We start from the raw sequence: 22,261 nt of genomic DNA on the forward strand, positions 1-22,261 counted from the left end.
ATATATATGTTATCTGCCCTGATTTGTTGAAAACGGGGGGCGTACGCCATTTTTATGACACTTATGCTGTTCATAATTGTCACAAAAAGGCCGTACGCCTCCCGTTTTCAACAAATCAAGGCAGATAACGATATCATTCGACATGATGGTTGGCTAAGTGCGTGCTCTGCGGTGAAGCTCATTTTTAAGAGTGTGTGCTACCGAATAGATAGCCTATAACAGAAAACTATTGTAGAGTGAGTTGCTGGTATTTTACAAGAGGCACTTACTGCTGTCGTGAAACCCCGTGGCTGTAGTGCGCTTGACCAGCAAATCCTTTGGTCAGGGTACGCAGTTGCTTTCATTAAAAAGAGCTTTCATTAAAAAAAAAAAAAGAAAAAGCTGCCCACTGAAAGGTTCATTGCCTTTTGCAGATCGAGAACTTGGAAGATCTTCTGAAGGAGAAAGACACTCAAGTAGACATGGCCCGTTCCCGGCTTTCTGCCATCCAGGCACAGCACTCTAGCTCCGAGGGAACCCTAACGAGCCTCGAAGAAGCCATCGCGGACAAAGAGCGTCAAGCGGCCCAACTCCGCGAACAACGGGACCGCGCGGAGCAAGAACGCAACGAAGAACGCGAACTCCACGAGCGGGAACTTGCCGAATACCGCATGCGTATGCACGCACTAGAGGGCGACAACGACAAGCTCCGTGTCCGTCTCGAAAAAGCCGCCACTGAAAAGGAGAGGCTCGAGACTAAACTCGAAGCCTCTCAGTCTGAGCTAGGGCAAGCACGGGCTGAGCTAGACCGAGTTCAGGGAGAGGTAAGCAGGTCATCCGGCGAATGGGAACGCCTAAGAAATGAACATGCTCGCTTGGCCCTTGAAAACGACCGCTATAGAGAGCACGTCGGTCGGCTTGAACAAGGCGTTGGTCTAGGCAGCCATACGGGAAGCTTGTACGGCACGCGAACTAGCAACCAGACTCAGTCGGTAGGTGAAGAGGTGGGGAGGTTGCAGGAGCGATTAGACAAGGCGCAGTCGGAGTTGCGGAGAGCGCAAGCAGAGTTACGAATGACACAGGCGGAACAGGAGAGATCGAGAGGAGAAGTAGAACAGTTGCAAGAGAAGCTTGAAAGATCCCAGGGTGAGGTGTACAGGTTGAAGGCTAAGTTGGAGAACGCTCAGGCTGAACGAGAGGCACTCCAAGAAGAGTTAGAGCGGGCGCAGGGTGCCGTAGCGCGTGGTCAGGGAGAAAAAGAGGCAGCTCAAGGGGAAGCTGATAAGTTAAGAGCGGAACTAGACCGCATACAAGGTGCTCTCGCGAAATCGCAATTAGCACAGGAGAAAGCGCAAGCCGCGCTCGACCGAGCTCAGCTAGACGGAGACAGGATACAGGAGAAACTAGACAAGGCGGCAGCGGAAACGAGGCGCCTTCAGGGCGACCGCGAGAGGGCGCAGAGGGAAGCCGAGTCCCTCCAGACCCAACTGACTCAAGCACAGGCGCACGCTCAGCGTTTGCTCAAAGAGCGGGACGCGGCCCAGAGTGAAGCCGACGCCCAAAGGGATAAACTAGAACGGTCCCAGGGTCAAGCTCAGAGACTCCTCCGAGAACGGGAGGCGGCACAAGCTGAAGCGGAGGCCCTTCGGGAGCGTACCGATGTACTCCAGGCACAACTGGGCAAAGCGCTCAAGGAGCGAGAGAACGCTCAAGCTGAGTTTGAGGTGGTACGCGACCGACACGAGAAACTACAACTTCAGCTCGAGAGAGCGCACGCTGAAAGAGATGCGGCGCAGGCTGAGGTGAGGACAATGCGGGATCGACTGGACAAGTTGCAAGGACAATTGCAGAAGGCACACGAAGACCGCGAACTAGCGAGGGTGGAACATGAGAAAGCTCTCGAGCGGTTAGACAGAACGCAGTCGGAGGCGCTGAAGACGCAAACCCGCTACGACCAGAGCCAAGGAGAGATTGATAGGCTCACATTGGAACTCGAAAAGAGTCAGGTGCTCCTGGCAAAGTCACGCGAAGACCACAAGAGATCACAGGAGGAATTCGAAGGTTTGCGAGACCTCTACGTACGTACAAACTCCCAGCTGGCTAAGACCAAGGAGTCTGAAGAGAAGAGTCGACAAGACTTAGACAGGTGCCAGGTTGAACTGGAGGTAGCGCGTGACAGATACGAAAAGGCGCAGCTAGAAACACGCCGGTTACAGGCCGAACGAGACAAGCTCCAAGCGGAAGTCGACCGTCTGTCTCTCGACATGGACCGGATTCAGACTCACGTTGGTAAGACACAGACGCACCACGAGAAGTCTCAAGAGGAGCTAGCACGCATGCAGGTTGAACTGGAGAAGGTGTATGAGAAGCTCGACAGGGCGCAGACCGAGTTACGTAAGGCGCAAAATGAAAAAGATAGGCTTCAATCCGAGAAAGAGAGTCAGCAAGCGGAATTGGAACGGTACCAGGCTCAACTGGCAAAGTACCATGGGGTGCATGACAAGTCTCAAGCGGACGTCGAGAGGCTTCATATCGAAGTTGAGAAGATGAGGGATAAATACGAGAAGACGCTTGCGGAATTGGATAAGAGCAACCAGAAAGGAGAAAGGCAGGGTGAGGAAATGGTTCGCATGAAGGAAGAGCTGCAGCGCCTTCAGGCGGAGAAAGGGGTAACGCAAGAAGAACGGGAAGCTCACGCCGCAGAAATGGAGCGCATGTTCATTGAAGTTGAAAAGGTGAAGGACAAGTATGAAGGAGCTCGTGCAGAAGTGAAGAAACTTCAAGACATTCGAAACCAGCAACAAGTTGAACTCGAACGACTTCGTAAGGCCTTAGACAGCACGCAATCAGCCGACGACCGACAGAAGCAAGAAACCGAAAGGCTGATCATCGAATGCGAAAAGATGAAAGACAAGATGGAACGAAGCCAAGGAGAGCTCGCACGAGCGCAGAAAGAGCGAGACGCCCTCAGGGAAGATCTGAGACAGGCCCAGGTTGCTTTGGCTCAAGCTCAGGGTCAGCTTGAGAATATCCATTCTATGCAGGAGGGTGATCGACAGAAAAGTACGCAGGAAGTTGACCGTCTTCGTCACCTCCTCGGTAGATCCGAGGAAGATTTGCAGAAGACGGTCGCTGAAAATAGCCGGTTGCAAATGGAGGTAGAACGCCTCAAACAAGACATTGAGGATTCTGAAAGGTATATGACCAGTGTACGCGAAAGCTCCCAGAAGGACCGAGGAGAACAAGAGCAACTCCGTCTCGAGAGCAAACGATTGAAGGAGCAGCTAGAAAACATGCAGGAAGAACTCTGGCGAACATCTGAAGACAGGAACAGACTGGAGACGGAGGTCCAGGAACTCATTGGAGAGTTGGAGCGAAGCAGAAGCAATTCTGTCGGGCAGGCTGAAGAAATAACTCAACGGTCTAAGGCTGAGGTTGAGAAATACCAGCACGAATTGCTGAAGGTACAGAAGGACATCAAAAAGAGCGAGCTCCAGCTGCAGAAACTCGAAGCTGAGAACAAAGAGCTGAGGACAAAGCTAGAGAAGTCCTTGGAAACTGCGGCCGAAATGAAGAAACATGCGGAGGAAGCCAAGCAGGAAAACAACAAGCTCAAAGAAGCGAACAGAGTTCTGAAACAACAACAAGCAGAAGGTCTGAAGGCGAACGAAAAGGGACTAGCTGCGGAGAGAGACAAGCTCCAACGAGAATTGGATAGAATGCAGGTTGAGCTCGAGAACCAGCGCATGGAAACAAATCGCATGGCGCAAGAAGCCCAACAGTTACGAAAGCAGCTGGAGAAGTCTCAGGCGGAGGTCAAGAGCTTTGCCGTAGAACGGGATCGGTTCCAGGACCAGTTAGAGAAGCTGGTGCAAGAGATCGAAAGGAGAGAGGTCAGAGAGCTCAAGTGTATTGCACCTGGCAGACTTGCGGAATGGCACGACGGTTCTTCTGCTTTCAGTTTCTCTTGAGTTATTTAGTAGGAAGTTAAGAATTTTATTGAATAGCCGAGGCACGGTTGAGTTTTGGTCAGTTTTCGTTTTGGACTGCTCCGTTTCGTAGATGTACCCTTTCAGTTTGGCAACCATTGCAAAGCATGTTTCGTAGTCCGAGCATGACACGTGGTGACATTAGCATGTTCACGTTCGTCTTAGAGTGCGATCTTTATTTCTATTGACTGCTTTTATTGCAACTCAGGTGCTGTTTTGGCGTAGCATACAACGTACAAATGAGTACAAGTGGAGTGTGCGTACAGTGGGTGCCGACCTGTCATGTAGTCCATTTAATTCCACCTCAATCTTACCACAACGCATATCTGATTGGTTAGCATGTCGCAACACCTGCGATGAAGCATCTCTTGTCGTCATGATGATATGTCCGCTGCTGGTGGTGTGCAGGACAGCATGGAGAGTGCCTACATACATGCGTTTACAAGTTACACTTTTGGTTAATGCAGACTGAAATACAGTCTTTACGGAACCGACCACAAGGCAACCCAAAGCAAGACGCGGAGCTTGAGGCCATTCGCAAGAAGCTGGATGAGAAACAGCGTTCACTCGATGACCTGGACAAAAAACTAAAGAAGCGGAAAGAGAAGCTCGACGAAATGGAGGCACAGTTGAAGAAGGCGAGTAGTTCAACTCTGACACATATTAATGCGAATACTAAGAGCTTCCGGATGCGTAGACCAGGTTTCACCACACTTTTAGCCAGCAAAACCCAGGGACAATTTGACAATGAGAGCGGAATCTCAGGAGAGGGTGTTTTGGGTGTATATTGGAGCCGAGAAAGGTGTACCGAGAAATAGAATTTGCAGTGAGACTTCTACGTTTTAAAAATAACCAAATGTTTGATGACCTCTTTTGTTGCTAGCCTAATACCTTTACCCATAAAAGTCACAGAGTTCTCAAATTTTATCTTAAATTTTCCACTGTCACGACTACCGCGTTGACTGCTGTACCGAGTTTTCAAACATGGCAGTCGTAAGTCGGGTAGCTTATAATGCGGCAGTATGCTCCGGGAAACACAATTTTGGAGCCACCGGCACATCCTCACGTATAAAAATGTGTGAAGATGATAGTCGCTGTTCGCTTCCGTAACAGGCGCAGACGAACGGCTCTGAAACGGAGCAAGAACTGGTCCGACAACTAGCTGAAATGAAGATGAGGTGCGCGGACTTGGAGACTCGCCAGGGTGGCGGCGGCGGTGCTGGAGGAGGAGCGTCAGAAGCAGAACTTGAACGCCTGCTCCAGATCATGTCCTCTTTGGAAGCTGAGAAGATCGCACTCACGGGACAAATCAAGGATCTGCAAGAGTGAGTCCCTTGCTTGTTTCTCGATCGCTGTACACCACGTACCTCGTGCATTCAGCTTCCACTACCTGTGGCGCCCACATTCGTTTGCTGGTGACGACCGTTGACAAACGAGAGCATGCGTCTTCTTTACGGTAGCCCTCTGTCCTCAAACTGTTCCCTTTTGTGGGCATTGAACCTTCTTCTTCTTCTTCTTCTTCTGCCAATGAGATAATGGCCGTGAGCCACTAAGGGGGATTGGCCAGGACAAAAGGGGCGAGAGATGTTTGTCTATGTTTGTGCAGTAATGATAGGGGCTAAGGCCAGGTCAGATCAAAGTAACTTATGACATATATGACGTGTGATGACTAATACAGGAACTGGATATGCACATATGTAGGAGTATGCGTATGGCGACTATATATACACGGCCAAAAGGATGACTGTATGAATGTGTGTGTACGTGAAAGTGTTCATTCCGAACTGGACTTCTTTCTCCTTTCCGCTTCGTCGACCTGTCCTTTCTTTAGTGACATTGTGGATGTTCTTGACCTGTAGGCGAGTGTAGGTATTTATAGTATATCGTTGGAAAACCTAGGGTTTGCAATGGTAAATTACGAAAGAAAAGCATAATGCCTAACATGACGAGCTGCCTACAACAACAACAACAACAGCAGCAATAAATGAAGGAGAAGTGATGATGACATGGGATGTTTCCTCATGGTAGCCACAAGACCCTACCCCATTTCACAGAGGTTAATACGTTGATGAATTATGGTGAACGCGAAGCGACGACAGGAACGGAGTTCTTCCTACAGACAGGAATATATACTACATAAAATTATCTCTCGAGCGTCCACGATCAAGACAAGACCACACTGGAGACTGAGTTAACTTTAAAGCGTCAGCAGCGGGGTTTCAGTGCATCTCACCTTCCAAACTCCTTAGCCATGGTTGAAATAGGACCGTGTAGGGTCTTTCGCGGATGATTTCTGAGTGGGGTCACCACGGCTCCAGCTCTCAGTATAAATGTGCTATCCGTGGGCGCTTCTAACGGTGGCCTCTGTGTCTTGGCGAAACGAAAGACTTTCGTAGTACAGGGATGCAAGGGGTGCGTGTTGTCTTCTTTTGCTCGGCCATTCGGATAGTCCCGCCACAGGAACTACCCATATCATAAGTGACGAAACAACCCGCTAGAATACACGCGAGCATCCCTCAGCGGCCTCATTGGGGAGCTCCCTCCGCCATTGGTAACGCAGCGAAGTTTCCCTATTTTATGTCTATTGTTCGATTGCGCAGTGCCCTGAAGGACCGTGACCAGAAACTGAGCCATATGAAGAGGAACCAACAAGGAGACAAGACGCGTAGTGCCCAGATGCTCGATGAGGCTAGGAGAAGAGAAGGCGAAATGGGCAGGGAGGCTTCCAAGGCACAGGTTTGTTATTCTAGCCTCTTAGCGTATGCTGGAACCTTTGCCGTTGTACGTGCCAGTACACTGTCTCGTGCTTAGATGCTTTTAGTAACCTGACATTAGCAATGAAAACGCATGGCCCCTGCGAAGGATGTGATACTGTCATTGAGTGCCGTTCATATACAAGTGTACTCACTGGTCACATATGCAGACCTGACACGGAGACGTCAGCTCTGTTCCACCTCTTTGCCTAACCTAGAGTATTTACGCATCATACCATACCTGAGGTGCTACGCTCTAACCGTCGTGCCTTTAAGTCCGGGTCTTAGCTGTTTATCCTTCCATCAAAACATCGGCACCTAGTCCTCATGTATTGGTCCCGCGGGAAAACACATAGACCAAATAGCTGTATATGCCACAGAAGGTGTTCCACAAAGTATAAAAATTTAATCGCGCAGAGGATTGATGACTATCAATGACCTCCTACGCATAGATATCCACGGTGTAACATTCCCAGGACGATAACTGGTGTGAGGAGCTGTTGTCCATTGACTTGCCCGTTCACCGGTTCCAGAATTACATGTAGTCGCAGAACGCGATAGCTGTCAGTGTAGTTGTGCAACGTTTGAATTTGCCGACAACAATATCGCAACGAAGCACGTCAGCCACCTGTCAGTTATTGTATTAGCAAAACATACAACCTACTTTTTGGCTGCTTAAAGTGCCACTTCGGACTCGGAAAACAGCGTTTATCCTATTTCGTCCATAAAAAGACGGTGCCTCAAGGATTCTATACGCGAAATTTCAATCCTGTTTACGAACGCTGTGCATTTCTGTCAATTTTTGAAGATCTGCTGGGCCTCCACAAGTTGCCATGACGCGAGGAGCGGGCGACGTAATCGTAAGCCCACAAATTGCAATAATGTGATGTTCTGGAGAGAACACTCTTCTCCTAGCAACGACGCCGGTGTCCGGGAGGGTCACGTGGTGGAGGAAGTCACGTGACGCTGATCGAAAGAGGGGGAAATCGGAGAGACGTCTTTTCCCTCCTTGTGTTTTCTCGAAGGTCGGAGCAGTCGGAGGGTATGTCACGTGGGGCTCCGCTAACGGAGTACAAAAAGTAAGCCCCCCTGAAGACGCGAAGGGCAACAACGTTGCCAGTTGAGAGCCGGGCGCTCCGTTGGAGCCTAACATGACATCACAGTTCTCAAAAATAAATCGCATCACGTAGAGCCAAATCACACTTTCGCATCACGTAGAGCCAAAATATCTTGCAGGAACGTAAAGTGAGACAAGAAGATTTCTGTAACATAACTTTGGTAGAATTCTGAAGACACGAGATTTAGACTTAGATTTAGACTTAGTAGTGGCACTTTAAAGGGACCATGAAACGATTTTCGAGAATTCCGAGTACTCTGCAGGAAACCGTTCTCATGATCCCTCACTATCGTACACACATCGACTTTTAACCGTATTCAGTACAACGGGGGCGCAGTTATCAGACAAAAATAGCAGGGCGTGACCGCCGGATATACGCCTTCGAAGTGGGCTTACGTCATCGCCATCGAATCCTCTCAGCCAACTGCGAACGATGAGGAGGACACACCCCGCCGGACCACGTGGGTGCATGGTTTCGGCAGTTTCGGTTTGGACAACAACGATATCGTATATCTGCCGTTGAAATCACTTGAAAGATGGCGAAAGCGAAATTATCACCAATGGAGGAAGAAATTCTGCGACGCACATTCGGTATGGATCATTCGGTACGCAGCAGCTCGAAAAATGTCACCGACGAAGGTATGTTCTGACGAACAGGAAGTTCAAAGTTCAAATATGGCATAGTTCAAAGAGGAAAACGTGCTCCGGTAGCCATGCTGACACTCAACGGCTATATTACATTTCTCGTGGGATTCTATGTCAACTGTTAGTTACAATCCTGTCTCCAAGTCAGATTAAAACGTATTTCATGACGAAGTATGCAATCTTGTTTGAAACTTTGCAATTTGCTCGCAAAAGCCCGTCATCGAATCGGCAACCTGTTCTGTGTATGATGTCACGGCCAGTTCGCCTCGGAGGCGGGCCGTAGCTGCTGCCGTTCACGCCCGTGGTAAATATAGAATATTTTCGCTATTTGTACGATTTTCAACTTCATATTTCACAGAGTGAATGCTTTAGTACAAGGGAACAAATTAAAAATGATCGTGGGCTTGTAAATTTCCTTTCACGGTCCCTTTAACCCTGTACATACAAGATCCTCGAACGTCGGTAACCCCCGGTGGAGGCCCTGGTATCCTCCACATCATACGTGGGCATCATCAAGGTTGACATGGCAGGGGCAGGGTTCATCGGGGGAACATGGGTACCATGTATTGCGTATACCACGGGTGTGTCTGTAAGATCCTCTCGGGTAACTGACTGCAGTGTGTCCTTATCGTCTTCGTTGCTTGTATATGGGTGAACTACACTGTATTAGCGTGCACTGTAAGGTGAACGTGTATGGCGGACTTGCAATGAACTATGCTTATAAGGAGTGGACTCACTGCTGTCACAGTTTCCCTGTTAGGGAAGACAAATTAGTTAAATCCGACCGTGACGTCAAGACAGTGACGTCACGTGACTGCTTTCTCTTTCCACCGCTCACTCACTAACACCTTCTTTCCCTCTCTCCTTCCCGCACTTCCAGCAGCCACAAGGACCTGCCAGTTTCTTTTCGAGCTTTTTTTAAGGACATATTTTATTATCTTCCTTTACTAATTTGCAATCATTTTATACATCATTCCTCACATTACTGGACACAGACGCCTAATAATGGGGGCGTGGAAGAAAGTTATTTTAGTAGCAGCGTATATCATAACATATATTTCCTATCGTCACGTTTGAATGTCGTCATGCGATTTAAATGAAAACTGCCTTATCTAAGCCACAACTTAACGTGCCGTGTAAACATATTTGCAGCGCAGCTCTTTTCTTATTCGCGCCGGTGTCCGCATGCAGCTTGTCCTGGTGTCCTTACTACATATGCGCCAACCTCCTTTCCCTTTGTCCCACTGTCCACGTTGTGAATTTAAATACAGTGATAGATAAGTATCTAGATTATATATATATATATATATATATGATAAACAAAAACATTATTCGACTCTGCGTCACTCGTTGCACAGTTATCCATGGACACATTTCGATATCACAACAGATCAGTGAGGTGTCCCATCGTCGCCGAACGAACCACACCTTATCTTGTCAATAAATTCATTAATCAGAGACCTATTATATGCTTAAATGTACCCACGTCGTGTCTGATAAACAACTATGCTATCCGCGACATGATTAAAATGTGGCAGGTTTTATCGCATTCCTTTCTATCTTATGTCTATTGTTTGTTTGTTTCTAAAACTAACGTAAGGCACAACCACATCAATTGCTGAGCTTATTTGGTTCATTTTGTGTTTCTGGCACTGTCTTTCTGTTGGTCCTTCCCTTTAATTTCCACCCCGGTGTTCCGGCTGACTTGGAACGTGCGAAAAAATACAAAAAGGAGCAAATCCTAGAGCAGAAGGACAGGATAGAAGTCCTGGAGGAAGCGTTGAAAGAAAGCGTGGCCATCACAACGGAGAGTGAAGCGACTGTAGTTCAGCACAAGGAGCTGCTTCAGGCAGCGAATGACAGGGTAAGCGACACTTTTTTTCTGTTACATTTGCCACTATTTTCGATGTGCGTGAGAATGTGACCTGCAACAAAATGTACGAGATATATTTCCGACATTTTCCCTTCTGCTCGTGGCGGTATCGAGGCTCGTGACAAGACCCAATGACGCCTGCATAACAAGAAAAATGCACTCAGAGCAATGGACTTTTTTTTAACATACGCGTCCTACACTCTTAGAAATGAACTTCACCGCATAGCACGCTCCTAGCCAACCATAATCTCGAATGACATCGTTATCTGCCCTGATTTGTTGAAAACGGGAGGCGTACGCCTTTTTTGTGACAATTATGAACAGCATAAGTGTCACAAAAAAGGCGTACGCCTTCAGTTTTCAACAAATCAGGGCAGATAACGATATCATTCGAGATTATGGTTGGCTAGGAGCGTGCTATGCGGTGAAGTTCATTTTTAAGAGTGTATGATGTCACAGGACGTGACCAATCGAAAGACACTAGTTTCATTACAACCGAAGCGCACTTAGGGAAGTGTTCTATTAGGAAGACAGTCATCTCTTATCCCCTGTACTCGCGGTGGTGGCAGGTCCCTTGACGTCACTGGACGAGGCCAGTGACGTCAATGCTGTGGGCAATGCTCGGTACACCGCTTCACTGAGGCAATGCACAGTAACACAGAAATCTATCATCTTTCTTCCATTTCATAACGTCTGTTGGTGTTGGTATCAGACTCATACCTAAGACACACGGCACGCTCTAAGGGCCTTTCTGCAAAAGGGGTGCTGAAAATCGCACGTGGCTCCAGTTATCGTTTGATAAGCGAACCATGAAAACAGCATTCCATTTTGCCGTTATCAGAAGGTTCGCTTGCCAGACGATAACGGGCGCAACGAGCGATTTTCGGCACTCCTTTTGTGAAAAGGCCTTTGGAGCGGCCGTGTATCTTAGGTATTATATATTCAGAGCAGATGTGATTCCGAGCTGCTTTAACCTGATGAAGTGCAGGTTCTCCACGAAAGTCCTTTTCATTTTAATTCTAATTGTAATAAAGTGTTCCTACCCGTTTTACCTTCCCTCAGTGTAAACACAGTTAGTAGGACTTTGGCATTGTGGTTTTAGTTCTTGTATTGTGCTTAAAACTCTCGTAATTCAAGAGCCTCTAACAAAATCAGCAACAACGTCCACACCCAGAATAGTCACGGGGAAGGGACCCACGGGACATGTTGCGATTGAGAATATCTAGTCAAGGGTTTCCTTCTGGTCACATTCTAATGGTTCCTTCATAATGCAGATTGTGAAGCTGCAGTCTCAAGTACAAGCCCTGCAGAACAGTTACAACGCACGCTGTACCAACTGTCCAGCGCTGAAGTTGAAACTGAAAGATGTGGGCAACAGTCATCACACCCTAGTCAGTGAGAGAAGACAGCATCTTGAAGAGCTCTTTGAGATGAAGTAAGTGACATCCTCAAAGCGATGTCGAGTTGGTCATCAAATACGCAAACACTGTTTCAGTTGTTCGAAACATGGCGAACCAGTTACGCAGTTACCAGTAAAACATCCTTAACCACTAAAAGCCAGTCACAAAAGTATACAATGGTCAGCTTGTCTTCCTGCCGCCATGTCGCGTGGCGAGACACACCGGCTTGTTGTTCCTAACCCCCAAACAAAAACACATTGACTGCATCAGGAAGTGGGTAAAAAGCCGAGCTATCTTATCGAAAACAAAACCGCAACTTTCGCTGGCCATAGCGTGGCACATCCCCAGAGGACTACATCACACAATATTATTCGGGTTCTTAGCGCCTCGCTTGCTCTGGCGCCTATGTTTTCTAGCCTAACACGTGGGGGATATGTTTAATGCTGATAAAAAAAGGGAAGGGAAAGGTTAGCCTTGATGGAGGCTTGCTATTCACGTGGTCCAGAAACAGACACAGTCCTTATTGACCTCGGTACTGTACATACCAGTAGGCCGCACCTCAAGGGAGAAGGGAGGTCTTGCTCAATGACCCATCTAACACATTGCACTTCCCGACGAACTCATGCACCCTCTGCGCATCTCCGCCCTTCATCCTCTACCCTCCATCCGTCTTTCTTTCTTCTTTTTTTTTGCTATAGTCGTGACGACGCCCACTTCTGTGTGGCCAACAACGGCGAGCCGATCCTGCCATTACCCCCCCCCCCCTCCCCCCCGTACCTCAAGTTTTTGCCACCATCAAATTTCATCCGATGTGATAGAATGATGCTTTTTGTGCACAAGGTTGGAAGCGCTATCAGCAGCAGTGAGTGAGAAAGACGCCCACTTGGCCCTTTTGGAAATGTCGGGGATCAAAAACGCACAAACAGCACAGGAGGTGGACAAACTGAGGGCCGAGAAGAAGAAGCTGGTCGACAGGATCCGGGCTGAGGTGAGTCATACATGTCAACTACAGCACCCCAACACACGGAAGCTCTCCTCCCGGAGAGTTCTTCCGGAGGCTTCCTCGCAGTATACCTGACCGAATAATGCCATCGCATTTTTTGCAGAATGAGAACAGAGTCAGCTTGTTATCACGACTCGATGAACAGAATGCAGGAAGAAATGGTGTTCTTCAGTCTAGTGAGGTCAGTATTCCTAGTGAAGTTTTTCATCGCTGTAGTATGTTAATTGCAATGGGGGCTTAGTGTCATGCAGTTCCCGCAGAACTTTGCAAGAAGACTGTGAATGTTGTGAAGTTTTCTCTTGTGTGAGCAGATGGACTAAAGTTAGATCGATTGTAGACACGTTAGCTCAATCAACGCCAGTAAACAATCAAGGAGGGTCTGCCAACCTAGACCATGCTTCGGCGGCCATAGCTATGGAGACAAGCCGACATCAGCCGCATGGATAGCCACTTGTAGCCACAGAAAACCTGTGATTGAAATCGTCTGCGGCGAGTGACTAGAGCAGATGACATCCCGACTCGTGTCCAGGTGGCGAGAGGGGAAGAGCTGCTTAATGCCTAATTGAGCAGCGTTTCTTGATCTAGGTGGCGCTGTGCCTGCACGCTTCCCTTCCTCTCTCTTTCTTCTCCTTCACTAACAACGTGTCTCCAGGTCTGCTACAAGGAATTGCTGCAGATGGTTTCAAACACTGAAAGCCTGTGGCTACTGTTGGCTCCCTGTACGGCTGCACGATTACTGTCTCTAAAAGTTTGTTTCTGATTGGACTATCGATGATATGTCACGTAGACATGTCGGGTAGGGAATAGGCTTTCTTCGACCTCGGTACCGACCTCGAGCTCGAGCCGGTTAGTCGGTAACGTGTTAGCCTGCTTAGCTCAAGGTCGCGAGTTCGATCCCGACCGAGACGGTAGGTGGTCGAAATTATCCGCAGTCCTACCCTGCAGCACAACATGGAGCATGTCGCCACTCAAACAGGCTGATCCATCTTACGTGTAAAAACTAATCCAATTACGTCACTACCTTTCTTAGACCTAGATGGCGTTGGTTCAGCATGCTGAGCCTTTCTGTTGTTGGAAAACGTTACAAAGATAGCAGCAAACGCAAGCTGCTCCTCGATATGGACGTCACCTGTCCTAAGGTGAGAAGGCAAGGAAGGGTCGCTTCGCCTTGGTAATGTCTACCTGTCGTTATGTACTGCAACTGAACAGAAACACGCGAAGACACCAACAGTTGCGCGAACGGAAGAGGTGTCAACTCTGAATGAAAGACGAAGCTAGACATATGTACAACAACTTCCCATGTTACTGACGTGAATCGAGTTTCAGAAAGTTCTCAGGCAGTAGGTTGACCGCTGCTGTTTCAAGAATTCAAGCAAATCCACTCACGAAGCCAAGGGGACAAATCCCATTTACTCTAATACAATACTATGGATGCCGAACACTATTTCTTCAGAGCGCTGTCTAGCGCGGCGTGCTACAGAAAGACGCCTGCATTTATGGCGGTCGTCTACGGGAGTGCCATGTAAAAGGGTAGTAGAGTAGAGTAGAGTACAGTAGAATAGAGTGTTCACTCCTAGTCCCTTTTGATGCAGGGCAGTCTTCAAAATGAATTGTAGCCGCTAGGAGCGCTACTGTACACAATTGTGTAGCGGCACGGGGAGAGGAAATGCCATGTACAGTATCGTCATCATGGTTTCTGCAGTTCTTCTGCCACAGTACCATATACGCAACGTTCTTCACAGTCTAGAACATTACCGCGGTTAATGTTGCGGTAATATACCTCTCTCTGTTTGTAAACAAATGACGTCATAGTGTTCGACAGCACCACCAATAAACCTCTACCTGTTTGTAAACAAATGACGTCACAGTGTTCGACAGCGCCACGAATTTGGTAGAGTTGAACTACGTTCAAAGCTAGTGGCGAACAAGGCCGCGCACTAAACCCATGATCTTGAGGGGATTACGATAATCCCTGAAAGGGACACGACCTTCGGTCCTACTTTTCTTTCAATAGGAGGCAGCGAACAAGTGGCCATTCGTGGAACCCAGCCCTCCCCTTCAGATTTGTTTCGGTTTCTCGTGCTGTTTCTCCATATAGGACCCCCTCTTGAGCTTTTTCATCCTCAATCCTCCTTCGAAAGGTTTAGTGTCCTGATGTTCACCGTGACAACGGTTCCGTTTCTGTTCCAGGACGACACGAAGGATGAAGCCTCGCGATCCTGAGGCCTGAGGATGCCTGAAATCCTAACAAATACTCGGTAAGTATCACTCCACTTCCGTCCATGTCCGTCTGCCGTTGGGCGTCTGCCTTTCCTTCAAGGGAGGTCAGCTTGTTTAGTAACCCGTATCTAGTAGAGTATTGACAACTCTACCGTAAGGACACTGCGATCTATATGAATTCTTCCACCCATTAGGTAGCAGCCGCTCTGCGGACTACAGTGAATCACCTACTCAGCATCTCAGAGGTACTCCGCGTCTGCAAACAACAGTTAGACCACCATGTGCCATACCTCTTGGTTTCTATGGGCATCGTCCTAAGAAATACGTGTATGTTTGTACATATATACCCTGCTCTATTCCATTATTTATTTGTTGGTGCCAAAGAAAAAAATTGTTTTATGTTTACACATATAGGTGCTTACTTGTTAAGTTATTCGCAGATAAGATCATTATTGTTTTCTTGCAACCAAAGTATGTCTTCGTACTAGTATGTACTTTATGTCGTTCTTCCTTTCACATTCCGTGCATATGCTTGGTGCAGTCACGTGATCAAAAGTGAGACTTATCTTACTGTTAGCTACGACGTTATGTCACTGCATTTGTCGCACTCTGCTTTGTGTACATGCCCGTGACATTCGATTGGTCAAGTTGAGTTCGGACTGCTTGTTCCAACGCCGACGTGGATACGAATTTTGAAATCTTGTTCTTTTTGCATGAATCCGAAACCGTGGACCTGTGCTTAGCAGAGATTCGTCACGTCGTTTACTAAATATGCACAGGGGGCGCCCACCACCCGCCATTTTGTGACCACCCTCGAGCGGTCGATCCTCACAAAATCGCCGTCTTGTCCTCGTCGCGTACAACATCGTTTTGTGGTCACATGACCTTTCATTTTTATTTTTTTCGTTTTGGCGTCAGCCGAAATTTCTTCGCCGGCGCTAAATCACGAAATGAACGTATTTTACTTGGTTTAAATTACACGGTGGTTAATTCGTACCTGACATGGCAGTTTACTTCTGCGAATTCTCAGTACATCGCACCCGCTGTGCGCCCCAGCACCAGTACCGTGCATATGATCACTTCGTAGTGGGTGGCAAGTAGTACGGAACCACATTTGTAAGCCTTCGTATCTACTGGACCTTTTTCCTAACGGGCTATGCTCATGCGCATGACCTTGAGGCGCCGGAGAGGGTTATTTCCGTCTTCACTAGATGGCGCAGTATGGGTTTGGTCCTTCGTGCTATTCACGTGGGTTCGTTTTGACGTGCTCCGAGCGTGGTTCTCTAGACAGCCGCTAGGATACGATGCGTATGTGAAAAATGGTCCATAGACCTGTCACATGGGCAGTGTTCAATGAGCATTGAAACCAGCGCCGTGTTTTAAAAGGAAGTCTGGCCATTAGAAGGAGCCTAAAAAAAAGAGGCTCTACCTGTCAATCAAATTGAGCCTTTTTCATTGGCTGCTGTTTCCTATGTGGGCGGCCACGACACTAAAATTTTCCGGCGGAAATGGCGGCGCAGCTTGGAACGGCGAAGAGAGAATTTCATGACAAATTTTCTTTTTCACAAATTACTTTAATTTTCTTCCGTAAGTGTATATATTCTGTTGCAGTTATCTTGGAAATCACCTCTCTATGTTTACGTGAACAGAAAATGTTTCGTCGTCCTTCTTAGGCCTAATAAAGACAGCGATCGCAAGAAAACAACAACAAAAAAAAAAAAAAAACGTTGCGGATGCCCAAAAAGATGCATTTTATGACATACTTTTATTCATATATACACACCTTTGTCCGTTCTTGATTCGATCTTGTTGTGTTTCATAGTTAAAATACGTATAATACCGGCAGCCTGTTCCAACGAGCGGTTCTGCGGCCAATCTGTGCTGTTAGCAAGCAGTTCTGCTGTTCTGCGTGTTCCCGACATGCCCCTCTCCATCGAGATGGACGATAAAAGTGGCCGCAAAATTCATTATATTGGTAGGTCGTCAGGGAACATCCCATTCAATCCAATCCAATCCAGTTTCCCGAAAATAGTGGCACCCAGAGAATACAGGTGAAACATAGCATGGATAGCCTGGGATTAATAACGAACTGTATTTCGGCTCGTGATTGGCCAGGGAGCTCAAAAAGTGGGTGGAGCTCCAGGTATAGGCAGGTCCCATTAATGACCAGACTCTCTTTGGCATACACGGCACTGATTGAAACATGCGACTAGCGCCACCAAGCTAGTAACGTGTCAACTTCTCGAAGAGCACTGGATTGGAGCAACTGGAGCACCTGACAGGTTGACATGTCACACGCTAGGTGGTGCAACATGTTCAATGGCTATTGCTTTCAATTATCATTGCAGACTTGCCATGTCACATGGGGTTTTCGTCGAAGAATATTAATCACACTCGTCACCGAAATTGAAATACGTTTTGTTGCCAATCATTGCCCCCGGCATTTGTATGGCCACGTGAACGATGACGTCTACAATGACATGTGACCAGAGCCTGTCCAGAATGCATTGCGTTGGCCTGGCGCGCTATTTTGTATGGACCGACACTCGGTAGGGCTCCCCTATGCAAGTAAGCGAGGAAGCCGGCCCAAAAAGAGCTTGAAAAAAAAAGTAAAAATTGTAGCGGAGGGAAAGTCAGTCACATTCACATTTGCTCAAAGAATGCCGAAAGATGGCGTTGTAGAGCAACGTGCACTCACTTGGGGTCACGTGGATAATATGCTTCTCGTCCACTGGCCCCACAATTTTTTTTGGATTGGATTGGATTGGATATTGCGACTTCTCCCTAGGCTTGGTCTATATTTCGTCAGAAATTGATCGAACAGCGTCATCTCGCGTTGAATCCGAACGTCGTCCGCGCTGTAACGGCAGCCATTGCCCAACTGGTATAGGCTTCCCTTCTGTGGCTATGAGTTTTCTTTCTTGATTCATTCATTTTTGTTTTGTTTTTGTTGTTGTTGTCGAAGGATCGTTCGAGATTGGAAGCGAGATGTTTTAGCTTTATGATACGATGATGTAATGGCGTGTCGTTCAAGGCATACGCGAGAGAAACAACGCGGAGGGGGCGGTTCGTGTTATTTCCTTCCTGTTGTTGCTTGTATTTTCGTAACGCAGAAATGTGATAAGCGAGAAGGACATATCACTTCGCTCAAAGCGAATCGTTGGCGAAAGGTTAGTGGCGCGAGAACATGAAAAACCAAGCAGGTTAAATCACAGCTAGGTTATATCACTTTAAAAATCACTTATTCCTTATACTTTTGCCTCCCTCAAACGATATCCTATCTCTTACCTCAGCATCACGTGACCGATGCAGTGGTGCAACGCTTGGAGGTATGTGGAGAAGCGAAGCTGAAAGCCTGTATAAAATGCTTAATTGGGGGGAGGGGGAAGTTTTTTTTTTTTTAATTTCACTCAGAGTATATACGAAGTGAAGATATATGTATTGTGAATTGCCTATGTCACAAATATGCTTTGCCTAAGTGCATTCTCTAAACGTTAGAAAGAACCCCGTGCTCCTGTTTCACCGTGGTAGCTCTATATTCATGAAAGGCAATCTCGTTCACACGCGTTGGTACTCACGGAAACTCACTCGTGTACCTCTAGCAGCACATCGGAGGCGGAGAAGCGTTTTTCCTCGTTATCTATGCAATACTTTCGCGCACTTGCCACACATATATATGATACGAAAAACGAATAACTATAGTGCCCATAAATTTCATTTCACTCACTTGCCTCGCTGTAGTTTCGGACGCTTTATTAATTTCATAATCTACAAAAAAAAGAGAGAAGAAAACAAATAATATAACACTAATTACGTGGATGTACATTAATATTTGACCGGTATATCGAGTGCCTCTTGACACGATAGTTAAAATGCCAGTATGGTTAGATAATAGAAGTTGAATCGTTGTGCAACATTTTCTCCCGGTTGTCTTTGGAATAGATGCTATATCTCCTGTTCAGAACGCGCTTTAATCCCTATCAATATGACCAGTACTGTTTAAAAAAAGCAAGGGTTCAGCGTCCCGTTAACTGTGACTGTATTCTTCGCTGTGAAAGACATTCTTGCCTGTGCGTTCTGTGATGTACGTGTTCTATGGTTCGACGAACTAATCTTCCATATACGGACATGTATAGAAATAGACTGGGTGTGTGTATATAACGATGTGAGCTATTTGTACACTGCTATGTTGAAATCATACACATTCATGCTGAAACGCTTGGCTTGCTGCTGGAGCTGTCTCATGGCCTCTATCCCGTGTATCGATGTTGCAAGAGTGACTGTAGACGGCATTTTGTTTAATACGTAGAGGCATCCTGGTGCAAGCGAAATACCACGTGAAACGAAAACGGCGTATAATGACATATATGCATGACCTTTACGGTTGAAGACTGAGGAATGAACTGTAAGACACCCGGAACATCAACTTGAGACAGTGATCGGGATCTGCTAAGGCAGAAACTTGGACACAATTACAACGACTACTCAGGCGTTAAGGGCCAGCGGCAACATACGACATCGACCGTGTTTCCCTTATTTGCTGCTTGATGCAGTGCTTAAGGAAACAAGCAGGTAATATCAGTAACGCCTACAGGACAATCACTGAGGCTACGCTGTAGGGTCATCTGAGACAGTGACTGTAACTGTTATGACACACAAAAGGGAGAGATTATTCATCAGGACCCCTGTGCAAAGACGAAAATTACATGTATGGGCTCTGGACGGAACTGTAGCAACCAACCAACAGCATTGTTGCAGATGCCATACAGCTGCAGTGCATTCATGTGTGCTCGTGGCATGCTAAACCTGCTAGATACGCATGGGACGACACATTGCGTCCTTGTCTAACATGTGCACTTTACTTCCACGACCTGTACCACATCGAGAGGTCAAAGCCAAAGCGAGAAAAAAAAAAAAAGTCATTCAAGTTAAATGTCAAACAGGTCAACGCTGTAGACATAAAGTGTCTGTAGAGCGTATGAGCCCATCACACAAGTCTGCAATAGGTCACGAGAGCTCCGAAGACGTCTCCCCAACAAGCTGAGCTATGACCACCGACCAAAGACTCAATTGCGTACAGATGAACTGCATAGGATTTACGTAATAGAATTGTGCTCGTAACGGCTTTCGAGTTACAGATGACATAGGACAGAAGCCCCATGAATACCCTATGGGATTATAGTTTGTGACAGGCAAAACACTTGTTTTTTTTGGGAATGGCCACCGGGCCACTGTGCCTCTGCCTTACACTGCCATAACATTTCACTCTGCATTTACCATATGAGCGGCAAAACGACGGTGAAGAAAGGAAAAGAGGTTTCGATCACATTCGAAAGGAATCGGTCGTGGGAAAGTGCAGTTTGAACAACCAACGTCCTTCTATAAAACGCTGTAAGTGCTAGAATGTAGCACACACACGTTGAAGACACCCTGCAGAATATGCTAAACAATGTTTTTCTTACTACTCCTCACTTACTTCACTTAATGGTTGAATATAACGTCTTCGGGTTAGAATTAGGCGCATGCGGTGTTCACGATTACAGAGCGTATGACAAAGGATATAGCTGGATACGCCAGGAAGTGTTCGCAGAGCGTGGTGCTGTATGTATGCCAAGATCAATGGATTAACGTTGCCAGTCCGTGTCGATGAAGAGATATTTAAGAAAATTCCGCGTATTGGACAGCCAGTGGTACGTGCTGAGCAAGATCGAGAAAATTTATGTGAAAGGGCTAGCAAGGTTTAGCCAGTAAAGCGACCACGTTATCGGGAATTATGTGAGGTGATATATGTAAAAAAATATGTGAGTATAGCCATACACTAACACTATGCATACCAGGGACACTGCAAGCTGGCTAAGAATCGCAAAACGAATGTTAGAAGCGGGTCAATACAGGCAGCATATTAGCTTTTAAGACGCCACAAAAAAATTCCCTATTCACACAAGCACCTTATGATAAAGCGGGCTGTGAACGGCATACCAACGACATCCCAACGGGCATCCAAGCGGTGGCCATGGGGTGTTAAAATCGAGGGCTCGAATACACTCAGACACACACACACACACGCACAAAAGGATATCCTAGAAATATACACGAAGAACAAGCTAATCCGTGGCCGCAGTAGATATTTGCTTCGACAACATACACCAACTTATCTCCTTAGAAAAATATAAAAGCAAAAATGTTGCAACTTCTTTCCCTTCGCTGTGTGAAACAATACTGTGGTGTCAATGTTTTTCCTTCCTCCACCGATCACAAACAGCCCCACCAATCAATGTCGCCTTCCCTCGCAATTCACTATCGTGACACTGTATAGCCTTTCAGTGTACGCATGCGCGTGAGTGTGCTGCCACCTACCGGCGTGTGGAAGCAACGCAGCTAAAATAGCATGGATCGGTTCCTTCCTCAGTGTTCGCATAAAAACTTAGAAGAATTTATGAAATTGTGTCATAAAAAGTGTGGATGAATATAAGCTTTTCGCTACTGATTGTTTACAACATTGCGCGGTCACAGGACGCGCAGCCTGTTCTGCAACACGCCTTTTGCGAGTCTGTATCTGCTGATGAGTATAGCTTGTTGCTTAATTTGTTGCCCATGAAGAAGAAAAAAAAAAAGAGTTACCCAGCCTGTTTACGACAGCAATATTCAGTGGAGGAGACATCGACCGGACGGCGCCTAGTACAGCGTTTCGCCGCGTCGCGTCGCCCCACTCGGTGGAGTTGCCAACAACCTCGCCGTGAACATCAAAATGACGAACTGTCTGTGTGCAAGACGACGTTTGTTTCGTTCGTTCCTTTTGTGTTTCTTCGAGTGTACATACTTTTCGAGAAACCTTCGCTGACTCACGTTCTTTTTTTTTTTCTTTCTTGGAAATGTACGTTTCTCTCTTCTGTCCTGAAAAAGAAAAAGAAAAATCTCACACTTACGTCGTGTCTTCGTTTTGTTGTTTCTGTGTCGTTAATGTGGACTGTCGTAATGGTCATGCGAAGAAGCTGTGAGGTAGTAACATACTGAGGAACCTGTGGGGGGGGGGGGGGCGAACAATACGCCATTAGCGCATGTTGTCTATCAAGCTTGAATGTTCCGTTAGCGTAGCTTAGATTAGGGTAAACAAGATTTGAATGCACTCATACTGGGTTGATCCGTAATCCTCCTCAGCCATTCTGCAGCGCTCTTATCAAAGAGCATTCTATCCATAGGTCTGGACGATGCTCCTCTTGAGGGTTGTGATACAGATAACTTAGACTTACGATGGACTGCATATAAAGCTGAGCTGGGCGAT

General features: G+C 47.0%; 1 protein-coding gene across 4 annotated transcripts in view; it reads left to right on the forward strand.

The window, feature by feature from the left end:
• Positions 1 to 21,904, forward strand: part of LOC135387937 (trichohyalin-like) — a 93,754-nt gene extending 71,850 nt beyond the window's left edge. For 3 of the 4 annotated variants that reach the window (XM_064617162.1, XM_064617164.1, XM_064617165.1), the window contains 10 exons: positions 414 to 3,872; positions 4,436 to 4,606; positions 5,082 to 5,293; positions 6,569 to 6,704; positions 10,216 to 10,347; positions 11,631 to 11,791; positions 12,597 to 12,744; positions 12,863 to 12,940; positions 14,950 to 15,017; positions 15,174 to 21,904. In XM_064617162.1, the coding sequence (XP_064473232.1) occupies positions 414 to 3,872; positions 4,436 to 4,606; positions 5,082 to 5,293; positions 6,569 to 6,704; positions 10,216 to 10,347; positions 11,631 to 11,791; positions 12,597 to 12,744; positions 12,863 to 12,940; positions 14,950 to 14,982 (4,530 nt within the window). In that variant the 3' untranslated portion in view covers positions 14,983 to 15,017; positions 15,174 to 21,904. Of the gene's footprint in view, positions 1 to 413; positions 3,873 to 4,435; positions 4,607 to 5,081; positions 5,294 to 6,568; positions 6,705 to 9,363; positions 10,190 to 10,215; positions 10,348 to 11,630; positions 11,792 to 12,596; positions 12,745 to 12,862; positions 12,941 to 14,949; positions 15,018 to 15,173 lie in introns of those variants that run through there. The other variant, XM_064617166.1, reaches the window with a different exon arrangement.
• Positions 21,905 to 22,261: the final 357 nt, after the last annotated feature.

The sequence above is a fragment of the Ornithodoros turicata genome, chromosome 3, assembly GCF_037126465.1.
Source record: "Ornithodoros turicata isolate Travis chromosome 3, ASM3712646v1, whole genome shotgun sequence".
Lineage (NCBI taxonomy): Eukaryota > Metazoa > Arthropoda > Arachnida > Ixodida > Argasidae > Ornithodoros > Ornithodoros turicata.